This window comes from Corvus moneduloides, chromosome Z, assembly GCF_009650955.1.
Source record: "Corvus moneduloides isolate bCorMon1 chromosome Z, bCorMon1.pri, whole genome shotgun sequence".
NCBI classification, from domain to species: Eukaryota; Metazoa; Chordata; class Aves; order Passeriformes; family Corvidae; genus Corvus; species Corvus moneduloides.
This window is the reverse complement of record NC_045511.1, coordinates 30229604-30243636: the sequence shown is the minus strand read 5'-3', so window position 1 is coordinate 30243636 and position 14033 is coordinate 30229604. Positions and strand designations below refer to the sequence as shown.

Sequence of the window (14033 nt, the reverse complement as noted above, 5' to 3'; positions counted from 1 at the left end):
AACAATTTTTGACCAGGTAGAGGTTGTGCATCTCTGTCAGCCAGTACCTTCTTTAAACTATCAATGACCTTTCTCTGGCAGTGTCACAGGTAGACAATTTCCTGTAAATCCTTTCTTTTCTTAGAAACATAATCACAAATTTCTTTATTTGCAGAACTATTCTCACTAACTCTTTGCAAGATGCACTGTGCCACCAGAAAAAATCACCCTTATTTGTGCTTCCATCCTGAAGCATAAGGATTGGGTCAGACATGTGACCCAATGCAGATACAGTTTTGTTTATGTCTGTTCCAAGATACGTTCTTAGAGCACAGAGATAGGAACTGCACAGGGAACACCTCTTATACTGAGCAAGACTTTATCATTTTATCTACCACTATTTTCTTTGGCATATGATGTAAGTCACCAGACAGACCTTCATCATTAGAAACCCCTTGTCCAAACATTGCCCACATTTCTTTCCAAGATATCTGAACAACAGGACCTCTTATTATAAACCTAAGTTATTCTGAAGAGACAGTTTTGACCTGGCTTTGAGAGTGAGGCATCAAAACTGCCTTCTCCCTCCTCACATCAATCCCTAATAGCTAATGTATGAAAACTCTCTTTCAAGTGAATCCCATGTGAGTGTTGGAAGTCTAAATATGAAAAGCAGACTAGATTTGTCCCATATCACTGGTCAACACAACAAATATAATGAAATTGATTTGGAATCAATACAGAAGATAGTTGCACCATACCTCTCAGAAACTCACTGAATTATGACTCTTATCACAAACCACAAATGCAAGCTTGGAAAGCATCCTCAAAGGGATAAGGAAGCCTCTAACACTTAATATAATGTGAGCGTTTAATAGATGATGAGAAAAATGGATGGATTTCTCGCCTCACCTTCACCCTCCATTTCAACTTTGCACTGCTTTGCTGTGTGGGAGGTGTGTTTGAACAGGGACAGGGCTTGAGGAAGAGTGCACAAAATCTGAAATTTCAGTGTGGCAGAGTAGTTACCTGGTTCTATCCAGGTGCCTAGGGAACTAGTCACAAATTGGCTGATAAAAGGTTTTCCTCACCAGGCATTACAAGTCAACCAGTGTGTGTTGAAAGCCAGATACCTACCTTGTCTCGAATCCCTTGTCTCATAACTTCTCTTTCAGCCTCCATCTTGGCATATTTGGCTTTCCTCTCTTCCTCTTGTTGCCGAAGGGCTTCCTGTCGTTCCTCTTCTTTCTTAGCAGCATCTGGGTCTTTCTCCTCATCCCCACCCAGCATCTTTCCCATGTCTTTGGTAGCCCCTAGAGAAAGCACAAGCGAAAATCAGCCCGGTAAGAATGTGGTGAAAATTCCTAGGATGACAGCTCTCTCCTTCCCCACGCTCAGGGCCATTTCCTTCTGCATCTGGAAAGGCTTCTTCTTTCACTGAGGAGGCAGCACACTCTCCCCCAAGGCAGGAGGTGGACAAAGCACTCAACCTGATCAGGTAAGTTACCTGACACTGGTGGGAGAAGCACAGCAGCACAAGGAAGACACTACATCTGCAGGTTTGTATGATGGCAGCACAGTTTGTTTGCAGTCCTGAAAAGGATAATCTGCCATCCACACCATTTTTTCATTTTATCAGCTCAGCCAAGTGACTGAAGATTGATTTTGAAAGGTCATTAATGTAATAGGCAGGTAATACATCCAGAACAAAATGACACCAGGGCTGGGAAAGGAATTTGAAATCTTGATTGCAGGGATGAGTAATCACAGTCTTAATTGTTGTTAGAAATTACACATCCCATGACAGGTAGGACCACATGGCATTAGTGAACAGTTGGAGTTGATGAATTCTAGGCTCCTACTGTGGATCGGAAGGAAGCAGCAGCTCTGCATGTCTCTTATCTGTTCTTGGATACCAATGCCTGTAATGCTTAGTACATAGGTGGGACCCTCTCTTTGTCTTGTTCTCTCTCTACTGCTGAATACACACTGTTGCCAAATTTTCAGTCCCTGTGTGTTCCTGAGCTTTTATGCAAAGCCCTTGCACAACCATGCAAATGAGGAGATTTCTTGCATGCCCCTCTATCCCCAAGGAGCTGCATAAACCCATTTACCCTGTATTTCAGAGACATTTTCATTAGCAGGTAACTGTCAATCATCCAACCAGGGAGAAAAAAAATTGCTGAGAAAAGGGGAAGAGCATGTACTGTGATACAGCATCATCAGGGCACTGGAGGGCTGCAGCAGGATCAAGCCTGGTTACATGGATAAAGTGAAAACACATACCCTTTGGAAGCAGTGTTGGACCTTGCCTGTAGCAGGAAAACATTCTGAATCTTTTACTAAAAGAGATTCCTTCACCCTGGAAAAACACTGTAGGTCCTTAGATGCTGAGTCAGGACACTTCTACATTGGCTCACTGATGGCTGAGATTTAACTGAATTAATCTGGGACAGCCTTGTTCTAACACAACAGTCACAAGTATACATATTCAACATCTTATTTGGCATAAAGCAAAGATTTCTGGCCTTTGCAAGTCTTGGGCTGGAAGGAGACACTATCAAAGACCTACCAAAAAATTGTCTGTTAGCCTTATCAAAGGCTAAGTGAAGGAAAGAGGTTCTCACAACCCCTTATAAGTTACCCTTATTAATTACTCTTCAGTGTCTCAACACTGCTTGAGGACCATGTTTGCTCTTTCTTTCCACATCACTTCTTGGGATAGTGATTGTGAAACCTCGGTCCTTAAAGGAAGAAGCCTCTGCAACCTGTCAGAATGATTCCTCCTGAATTGCCCCAGTGGTGGCACTTATCAGATTAACCATTGCTTCCAATAACCACCAAGGAATTTGTAAAGAGGTAAGCAGATCACTTTTCTCTCCACATTTCTTTTCCAGGTTATATATTTTCCCAGAACTCTAAACTGAAAGCAACCCTGAATAAAAACACCCTCCAACCCACCCCCAAAATGTGACAGAGAAATGCCCCCTTTACATTCCCACAGAGAAGCATGGGGATACTGGTAATTTTAAGCCTTACAAGATCTGGTTGTAATACACAGGAGTTTTTTTGCCAGGTGGGAAATAACAACAGTAAACATGACTGTCTCCATTCAGCTGCCTAACCGCAAACCTCTTGAAACTTCCATCATTAGGAAATCTGTGGCTTAAAACAAAAAGACACCTAGGGACCCCAAACAAACCCCACCTGGAATATTCATGGTCCCTGTCTACAGTCAGCCTTCCTCTACTACCATTTTGCATCCTTCATTGCAGGATCAGAGTAGTACAGAAATTCTTGCATATTGACAGAAAATTTACCCAGACCATCTGGTGATTTCTTTCCCATAGTGGAAGGAAGGCTAACTGAAATTTTAAGTAAGCTAAAATTTCATAGCAAGTGAAAAGGAAATACAGCCTAGTTGGGTCACGCATCCGTACTGCAGGAACTTCTCTAAGCAGCTTTATTGTGCATACATCATCAATCACAAATCTCACTAACACCTTTAATTTCTGGGTCCCCCCCAACATTTCTCCACTGATGATCAAACTAATTTGGGTTCAATAATCTATCAAGTTTATTTCTTTTTAGCTTCTCTCCAGTTAGAGCTACGCAGACAGTATAATACTCTAGTTACTTAGGAAACAGAATTCAGCAGCAAAAAAAGATTTTTTTTTTCCTCTAAGCACTACTTCTAGGCTATCATTAAGCTATAATGTCAGCTCAACTCATCACATAAGAAGTGAAATTGCATAACTTTCTTTTATTTCTTAGACAAGACCAAGATTTTAAATACTTAAGGCATTTTGTTCTGCAGCCATTCAGCATACAGGACACTTAAAAGAGCATGAATGTAGTTTCAGGATCCTCCTAGATTCTCTTAATTCACCTCTGATTTCAAAGTCACCTTCTAAATGTGCAAAAGGCTGCACTGTGGTATCATTGTTAAATAATTGGAAGGAAACTTATCATGAGAACCAAAAATTTACACTACATTTTAACTAAGGAGTCCTGCGTTACTTTTAGAAAAGCTTTTTTTCCATCTCCTTTGTTATTCATCCTAAACTGTAGACTTCGTTGTTAACATTCCCTGGATAACAGCTTCTGGTTTTAGCAGTTCAGCAGCGAAGGTTCCAGAGAATTCATCTCCATGTAACTGAGGTGCCTCAGTAATGGGCAAAAGCAGAAAGAAAGAGCAGTTGTTCTGTCCTTAAGCCCACTTTCGAAGCTTCCAAGAAAACAGAGGAAGGACACACTGAATCTGTCCATATGATAAGCGTGGGGTTTTTTGTCTTTATTTTGTCTTTTTGTCTTTCACACCCCAACCATGACATATACCTTGACACAAAGAGAAGTCAGAGACTGCCACACTATTCACTAATCAGTAAGAAGTTTCAGTCAACATTATTTCTAACATCTTTAGACAAGGCTACAGAAAGAAAACAGAAATGGCTATAGCTCCAGGACAACATGTGCCATCTGTCATCTTTCTAGCTACAAACAGGCCTGCCCTCAAAGGATAAAAACCTTCCATATGGAAAACCATCCCAGAAGTGGTGTGTTTCGAAAACAAGTGGCATGGTAGTTATTTCAAAGTAACAGTAATTCCCTTAATCCATATGAGCTAAATAGCTAAACCATCAGATGTTAAGCCAAATACTATGGGTGCACTCCGATATAATGTGCTGGTTTTGGCCAAGGCAGAGTTAATTTTCTTCACAGAGACTTCATGTGGGTTGCATTTCGGATTTGTGCTGAATAGAATGATAATAGACGTGTTTTTGTTACTGCTGAGCAGGGCTCACACAGAGACAAGGCCTTTTCTGCTTTTTGTACTGTCACACTGGCAAAGAAGCTGGGGGTGAATGAAAAATTTGGAGGGGACATGGCCAGGACAGGTGGCCCAAACTGACCAAAGGGATATTCCAGAACAGTATTTAAAGCTGGGTGCAAGAAGGAGGAAGGAAGGAACATCTGAGTGATGTCGTTCGTCTTCCTAAGTCACTGTGAGGCATGAGGGGGCCCTGCTGTCCTGGAAATGCAAAACACCTGCTTGCTCATGGGAACCAGTGAATTAATTCCTTGTTTTACATTGCTTGCATGTGTGGCTTTTGCCTTTATCTCAAACCCACAAGTTTTCTAGGTGGTGGGGGAGCAAGTGAGCAGTTACAGAGTGCTTGATTGCTGGCTGGGGTTAAAACACAACATATGCTTTTGCATGAGTTTTGCTGGGTTAAATTGTCATTGTGCATCTCAAAAAGAGTAATATGGTTGTTCAGGTATGTGTGGGAGACATTCCTCAGTGAAACAGCTGAAAAGCAGGTCATTTGTTTGGAAAGCAGTTTTACAGTAAAGGCTTTGGGGTTGTGGTGGACAACAAGCTGACCATGAGCTCACAATGTGTCCTTGCAGCAGAGAAGGTTAAAAGTCTTCTGGGCTGCATTAGGCACACGGTTGTCAAGAGGCTGAAGGATCCTTCCCATCTACTCAGCCTTTTGGTGACCAAGTTTGGAGTGATGTGCCCAGTTCTGGGCTTCAGGATACGAAAGAGAGATGGCGCTACCAGAGTGAGACAGCAAAGAAGTGAGATAGCCATCAAGACATTTAAGATACTCAAAGATCTTTGATACAAGAAGAGCCTGAGAGATCAGGGACTGCTTAGCCTGGAGAAGAGAAGGTTCAAGGGGTTTCAGTAGTATGTGTAAACACTCAACAAAACAGAATGAATACGAGGGAATCAGACTGGTACCCAGTGACAGGAGAAGAGATAATGTGTACAAACTCAAGTACAGATAATAAAATTTAAATATAAGAAAAAAATAAATTGAGTTGCAGAAAGTCACTTTGGAGTCTCCATCTGTAGAGACATAAAAAAATTAATGAGCCACAGCCCTGAGCAACCTGCTGTAGGTAACCCTGTTTGAGAATGAGATTGGACTAGACAACCCTTGTAGATGAGCACAAACCTCAGATATTGTGTGACTCTCTGAGACCTCACAAGTAAGTGGTTTAAATAACATCTGAAAGTGACTGAAGTTAATTTTGCAAGGAAAATGGTGAAGAGTACATGCCCAAACATATCCTGCATCTGAAGAAACGGAAATTCTTAATGGCCAGACCTCTGTTACAGAAGTACCACCAACTATGACCAAACCCCTCAAAAGCTGACTGACATCAATCCAGCTTTCACCCATAAAATATAAATTCACAAATCAACTTGCAACAGCAGCACTGAATTTGCCACTTGATAAAAAAATTGTCCTAAATATGGAAGGCAAAGTTGTGTGCTGGAAAAGCTACAGGGTTAGGATTACTAAGGATGACTTAAGTAGAAATAGGAACATCTTACGCCTTCTTAATTAATTAAAGAATGATGGAAATTTGCACACACCATTGTTTCAGGTAAGGTAAATACGTGAAATCAAAAGCTTTTCCTTTGAACAAATCTCATTTCATACTGTAGACAAGCAACACCCAAACCTGTCTTTCAAAATGCCTGCGTGTGTGTATGCTTAGATCAGAGAATAGTGCAGAAGTTGTCCCTCTCAATCACAGTTTCAGAGGAAACAGCAAGAGGTATACCTGAAACAGGCATGCGCTGAGGGAATTTTACAGGAGTTTTTTTTGGAAGTACTATTTGTGGCTGAGCCATATTTAGACTGGACAGGACGACTGAGTCCTCAGAGTCTCTAAATCACAGTATGTCTTTTTAGCACATCATCCAAACATAAGGAGATAATCACCAAGTACTGTTCTGGAGCAGGAATGGGTCACTCATTTTTGCAGAATCACTTCAGAACCTGAACTAAGTACTTTTCACTGGTATCAATGAAGATCATCAAGACCATGATATACAGCTTATGTCTGAAAAAACAACCAAAACATCTGACTTCCTCCTGCTACAGTTTCAATAAAAATGAAACAGCCCTTCAGGAGGGTATTGTGTAACATTCGAAAGTGGTACTTGCATGAATAAAAAACCATGTTTATATATTAGTACAGAATAGCTCCAAAGGAACCATCACAAATTATTAATTAACTGTAACTAATATACCTGCTGAAATGGATTAGTGATTCCTCATGCAAACAAAGAACTTAAGCCAAGTTCACTTGAGGAGCTCATTTGAGAAATCCCAATATCATGGAGAATGCTATTTTCTGGTCTTTTTGGTATTGTAGGGATCTCTGATAAGAATCATTAACATTGTGTTAAATGAAGAAACTCTCAATGAAATTCAAAGCTCAGAGTAGACATGAATAGCTCTCTCTGCTTACTTTTCCTAATCCACTCAGCACAAATCTTACACAATAGAGACAGGACACATTTGTATGCACCTGTGCTTCCCGGAAAAATCTATGAGTAGATGCTTATTTCCAGGTCAGTGAGAAGCCTATCTGCTTCAGCATTAACTTTTCTGTGATATGGGAAAGATACTGGAAGGATTCAGTGAGGTTCATTTAAACATATCCAGTGATGAGCCATGGGTCCTGTGCAAGTTACACAGTGCCAGAAGAAAAAGGGGTAAGAGGGAGTAGAAAAGGAGCACTGAAAGCTTAGTTCACTTTGTTTATAAATTAACACCAGTGAAAAAACATCTGCTACTGGGGACCTTTGCTGCAGCCATTCCCCCTCCCCAGACTCAGCTTTCTCTCTCTCTGGTATTTTACTTCAGTCTCTCCCTCTGAATCCAACCCAGACAAACTGTACTGCCAAACAAAACTGTTTTTCTTGCAGGGAAACTGGAAAGCTGAGCAAATTGTCTCTAAAGGTACATGAGATATTTAAAGATATCTGGAGGTATTTAGAACTCCAACTATTTTGAAACATCACCACTATGGTAATGTTTCACTTGCAGACACCAAGGTAGACTTTAAGGGCTGACATTGAAAGACCTTTTCCCAGCTTGGTACACAGCCATATGGAGGCACTTTGAATTTTCTAGAAATAATTTTTCCCACATTATTTGAGGTAGTAGTAGGTTGTAACATGTGCAAGACCTATGTTTCACTCTGCAAATGGGTATTGAAGCCGAAAAGTGAATGAGGTAGATAGCCACATTAATAGAAAAATGTTTTTCTTACCTTACAAGCTGCTGAATACTCTTTTTTTGCAGACAATGGAAAGCACGTTTTTTAGAGCAAGACTTTTCCATCCTCATTAAAATAATTTTTTAGCTAAAATCTTAGTCTCCATGTTTTTATCTCTGCAAAGTCTCCACCTCTGCACAGTGACAGCTGCAAAGGACAGTACACTACTTGCACACAAACCAACATCAATCTCCTGGTACCAGTACATTTGTGCAACAAATCAATAAATCCCTTTCCTATTGTCACCTTCTAGCTTACAACCAGCAATTCATGTTTGTAAGTGAATTCTTCACTTAGTATGTTATTTATTTCTTTGCACTGGTGTCACATCCTTTTAATACAACTTTAACTAAAACAATAAAGTTCCCTATGAAATCTATGTGGAGACATCATTTTCAGGTGGCATTCATTTGACCGCATCTTAGACCTCCAGTCATGATATCCTGGACCTTTGGAGCTCTTATTTTTCATGGAATCATAGGATCATTTAGGTTGGAAAAGACATTTAAGATCATCAACTTCGACTGTCAACTTAACACTGACAAGTCCACCAACAACCATGTCCCTAAGTGCCATGTCTGCACATATTTTAAATGCCTCCAGGGATGCTGACCCTACCACTTCATTGTTACTGTCTGCTCCAACATTTCAGAGAATCCTTCTGGTGGCAAAAGTTTTCCTCATATCCAATCTAAACCTCCACTGGAACAACTTGAGGCCATTTCCTCTTGTCCTGTCCCTTGTTACCTGGGAGAAGAGACCAACACTCACCTGGCTACACCCTCCTTTCAGGCAGTGGTAGAGAGATAAGGTCATCCCTGAGCCTCCTTTTCTCCAGGCTAAACAACCCCAGCTCCCTCAGCCACTCCTGATCAGACTTGTGCTCCACACCCTTCACCAACTCCATTGCTGGTCTCTGGACATGCTCCAGCACCTGAATGTCCTTCTTGGAGTGAGGGGCTCATAATTGGACACAGCACTTGAGGTGTGGCCTCACCAGTGCCTCACCAAGCACAGGGGGACAATCCCTGCCCTGGTCCTGCTGGCCACACTATTGCTGACACAGGCCAGGTGCCACTGGCCTTCTTGGCCACCTGGGCACATTGCTGGCTCATGTTCAGCTGCTGCCAATCAGCAGCCCCAGGTCCTTCTCTGCTGGGCAGCTTTCCTTGCCACACTCTGCCTCCAGCCTGTAGCACTGCATGGTGTTGTTGTGACACAACAGCAGGACCTAGCACTTTGCTTGTCACTTGTTATTGAGGTTTTTTAATTGCCCATCACAATTTCCATTTTGTAACAAACTAGAAACCACCACTGGGCTGATACATATCTGTTACTGAAAATGATCCTATAGGTGTTTTACCAGGTTGAAGCAGGTACTGCATTTTATATTCAGATTCTGAAAGATGTCAAACACTCTTGATGGCCTGTCAGTTGCACCTCATTGGTATTCATCAGAGTTAGCATCTTTCTCGTACTCTGCCATGCACTTTCGATTTAATATAGTTAATATCTCTGAGGAGTGAAATTTTCACTTCAGTTCATCCATTAGCTTGCAAACCTCTTCTGCTGAAAAAAAAAAAAAAAAAAACAAAACAAACAAACAAAAACACCAAAAACCAAAAACAAGCACACTTCCTAGCTGAAATCATTAATATTCTCTGATGGCCTCATTCATTCTCTTTCTGCTCTGTGACCTTTCATGAAAACTACAAGGCAGCATGAACAATTATTTTCTGATACAGAAGTGTATGCCAAATAACTATAAATATCATATGACACCATTTCATGTTGAGAACTACAAGATGGTGGTACATGATGAGATGATTGACACAAACATACAACACAAGTGTGCAAAGGCAGAAGCTGCGGGAAGGTTATAAGCTACCTCTGGCTTGGGCAGGATAAGGCTTTGCAGAAGAAGGAAACCTAGTTTCAGTTCCATACATAAACACGTCTCACATTCTGCATGAGGCTGGTTTCATTTTCATCTGACTGCCACATTCTGCAATACTCAAACCATGCTGAAGCACTTCTGACACTGCCTTTGAAGATACAAGGGCCGTTAGGACAAGCTACTGCTTCAGTCACTCATAAAAGTAATAATTGGATTGATTGGAAACAGATTGTCTAGAAATGTAATGAGTTCACATAAGCAAGTCCTGCTGAAGATGAAAACAGAAAACTGGATGAAAGAATTTTCAAACATAGTTTTATATTCTAGTTTTGTTATGCAAGGTTTTGCTTCTGTGTGGATATGTGTTTAAGTAGCACACCTGTAACTCCAAACTTGTCATACAAGGAAACACCTGATGATGCACATGCAAAGGTCAGTGTTAGGAGTGTCAATGTGTCTGGGTCAGCCTGATCCAAAAATGTGCCTGGGCTGGGGGCACACCATCGGAAAAATGCAGTGGACCACCTTGATGGCTCAGATCCCTCTAAGGGTAGAAGTTAGGCTTTTGCTCACACATACTTCACACAGATATTTTAACAAACAGATACCGTGAAGGAGCACTCTCCCTCCCCCATTCCACACTGATGCCTGTGTCCACCGCAGAAGAGAACCAGACTGTAAGTCTTCAAGATCCTGCAGCTGTGCAAGGAGGGGCCTGGAGGAGGTATCTTTGTTCCTGAGACCAACACGCACAGCAGGCAGGTCCCTGAGACTCCTTTTACCTTCCTCCTGCCAGTTAAATCCTGCTGCAAGGCAGCAAGAGGAAAAAGCAAAAAGCTGGAAACAAAAGCAATCATCAGTCTTCGGCACCCAGCACTAAGAGAATATTCAACCACTGTGCCCCCACTGGCTACAGGCAGCTTGCACAGGAAGAGAAATGAAAATGATGCAGACGTAATGGGGGTACCAGACTGAGCTTCTAGCTGAAGAGTGCAAACCTGACTCCTCTTTTGGAGGGATCATTACTACTCCAAGATACCTGGAAGGCCACAGTCTTTTACTTATGCTGCAAAGTCTGTGCAACCCTAGTTAAAAAGCACTCTGCCTTTCTTTGAGGCACATCGTATAAATACATTTCTAGATGCACTACATGAAAACAGCAATCCGCACGCTGTTCTTTAGAACTACTACACAAATCTTTTCCCTAAAAGACAAGATGACGCTTCTTATTACTTGGTAAGGAGTTAAGAGACAACTTAATATTAAGAAGATTTACAGCAGTTAAGGTAAATTTCTGTTACTGCCTCTATTCCAGAGCTGCTGCATGCACCTTTGGGAGGCACTCCCATTTCTCCTTCTCAGGAATTTTGTTGATCTTCATTGTTTGCATTGTAAAGCCTCTGGATGCAGGCAATTTTGAGCCAGATCTACACCTGGAAAGGTGCAGTCCTATTTTCAGGGGAACACTCCATGCAACCCCACAACCATAAGGCAGGAACAACTTCCTGTATAACATAAATGCAATGGCTTCTGTTCCTTTTTTGATCAATAATCCCTGGCAAATGCTTGTCTTGTCCTCCTGACCCCTATGACCGAGCTAGGATTTAGCTGTAAATAATCTCTGCACAGGTTCCCTTTCTAGTTCATGGAGGTCTACTCCAGCTAGTCACAGATCTTGGGATGAGATTCTTCAGGCCAAGTGGAAGCATCTACTTTAGGAGGAGAATTCTCCTCTGGACTTGCTCGCCTGGGATCTACTGATGGAGAAATGAACGTAGGCATCTTGTTCACATGAGCCCACCTGCATTGCAGCATTCTGGCATTAGTCACATGCAGCTTGTAGCTCCAGAAGAAAAAAAGGGAACTGGAAAGCAGATCTGCTTGCCACAATATTTATTTGCCTGTGATTTATGATTGTTCCAGCCCTGCTTTCCTGCTTCAGAGAAATTATTCACTTCGGCACAGAAAGAACAGCTGAATTTAAAAAAACAAAAAAAATTGCTAACTGTGTAAATCTCTGCTGCTCTAACAGATTTCCTAAATTCATCCTGGTGACAGATTCCAGACCTTCTCTGTTGCCTTGGAAAATGATGGGCTTCTCCATGGTTTCTGACTGACAAGGATGATGAGTCTATGCAGAAAGCCCAGAAACATCAGTCTGTAAGATAATCCTGCTGACTGGAATCTTCCCGTTGCTTTAAAGAAAGGCTAACAGAGACTGGAGCAACACTATACAACAGTAACTTTGGTGGCATATTTAGTACATATACATAGAATATTTCTCCATTGGCAGCTGGTGCAAACCTATCTAAGGACAGCTGTGAGACCGAGGAAGTCAAGAAGAACATGACTTCTCTCTGGTGGGAAGCAAGTCACCTATCTCTGCTGCCATGGAGGGGCATTAAATGCTGCTCCTATAGGGACTTCCAAGTTCCAGATTACTCATGTTATACCTGGGGCAGGGGTGGAGGAGGATGTGGACTAGATGACCTTTTAAAGGTCCCTTCCAACAAACTATTCTATGATTTCTTACCAGATATCTTCAAAATATTAGGTTAGCACCAAAGCCAGATGAATTTGTTAAGTAATACTAAGAGCAAGAGAACTTTTTTTTTTTTAACATTAAAAAAAAATAAATAAAATAAAGCAAAGTAAAGCAGAAGACCAGACACATTAGCAAGATATTACGGCTGCCTCAGTTGCTTCCTCAGGGACTTGGGCGGGATATTGCAAACTGTTTCCTTGATCCCCCACAGATTTTCTAAGGCATGTCTCCTTGAAATAGACTAAAGTATTGGCAGGAAGAAAGGACACGGCATAAGGGCACTGGGACTAGTTACAAGCTAAACGATCACTGAAACACAACATCGTCACACAGCGAAGTTCTAAAGAGACTGCAGTCAAATCTTCCAAGAATCTTCATTAACTTTTCCCATGTAGTTGAGCTCTTATGATGAGATGTCATTGGGAACTTCTACATAGCAGCAAGAGATGTTTAAACAGCTCAAGTAGAGCTTAGCTGGTAGAACTACTTACATAACAGAAAAGGTAGGAACTCCATAGAAATAATTACTTCACCTTCACTTATTTTCTTAATATAATTCAAGAAATGTGAATGCTTGGTTGTGGAGGGCTGTGAGCACTTGGCACAAGAGCCCTCTGCACTCCCTTGGAGGAGAAAGGCCTGATGCCAAGACGAGTCTCCCCACAGATAAGCAACCTTCCTCGGGTCATGGTGAGAAAGTGAAACACCCCCAGCATGCCTTGTTTCTATATGGTAATAGCCTGTACCCAGTTGGCTACTCGGTTTCTACCCACCCCCTGCCTTTCTCATAAAAGGCCGCTGTTTCTGTCCCTGACCGGCGAGTGTTTGTTCCTGGCTTTCTTTTGACAGTAAAAGCTACCTCTGTGGAATAGCCAAACGAGGCTCCTGTCTCTCTGTCCCCAAGTTCTGCTGAGCTGATTCACAAGAGCTGGAATCACTTGTAGCTGAGAAATCGCTACACTTGCTGAAATCACCTGTCGCTCAGGGAAGTTGCTAAAGCCTCTGGAAAAGCCTTTCCCTGGCAGGACACTTTTACTAGGAAGGTCGCAACACACCGGCCCCCTGCCCCCTGAAGGCGATCCTTGCTAACAGAAGCATAGCAATATGCTGGTGCTGTGGTGCTTCTTGGTAGCTACTGTGATTTCAGCAGGATGATACTACAACAGAGAAAAACGCTCTTTGGGATGGGCTTTTACCCAAGTCAGGAGTTTGTAAGTCTCATATTATTGAATAGAATCAAGTTTTCCTTGAAGAAATGTTAACATAATTTCTGTCAGTGATCTGTCATGTTTTCTCAAGTCTGAAGGCCAGTAGGCAGGCTGTGAGTGGAGGAGACAGGGTTTCATAAGAAACTGTGGAACTTCCATAGTGAAGAAGTAACCAGTGATTGCAGACACATAGTGCCCAGGAAGAACTCTTTAAATTTGTGTTGCTCTCAGCAGTTTCTTCGTACACCCACAGACAGAAACATACACACTCACGCACACACACACACAAATATTGTATCTGCTAGCCAGAGTAGCT

General features: G+C 41.9%; 1 protein-coding gene across 2 annotated transcripts in view; it reads right to left on the bottom strand.

The window, feature by feature from the left end:
- The window catches only part of CPLX1 (complexin 1), a 111427-nt gene that overhangs the window by 41748 nt on the left and 55646 nt on the right, over positions 1-14033 (bottom strand). For both annotated transcript variants that reach the window (XM_032096041.1, XM_032096040.1), the window contains exon 3: positions 1117-1292. In XM_032096041.1, the coding sequence (XP_031951932.1) occupies positions 1117-1292 (176 nt within the window). The remainder of the gene's footprint in view (positions 1-1116; positions 1293-14033) is intronic.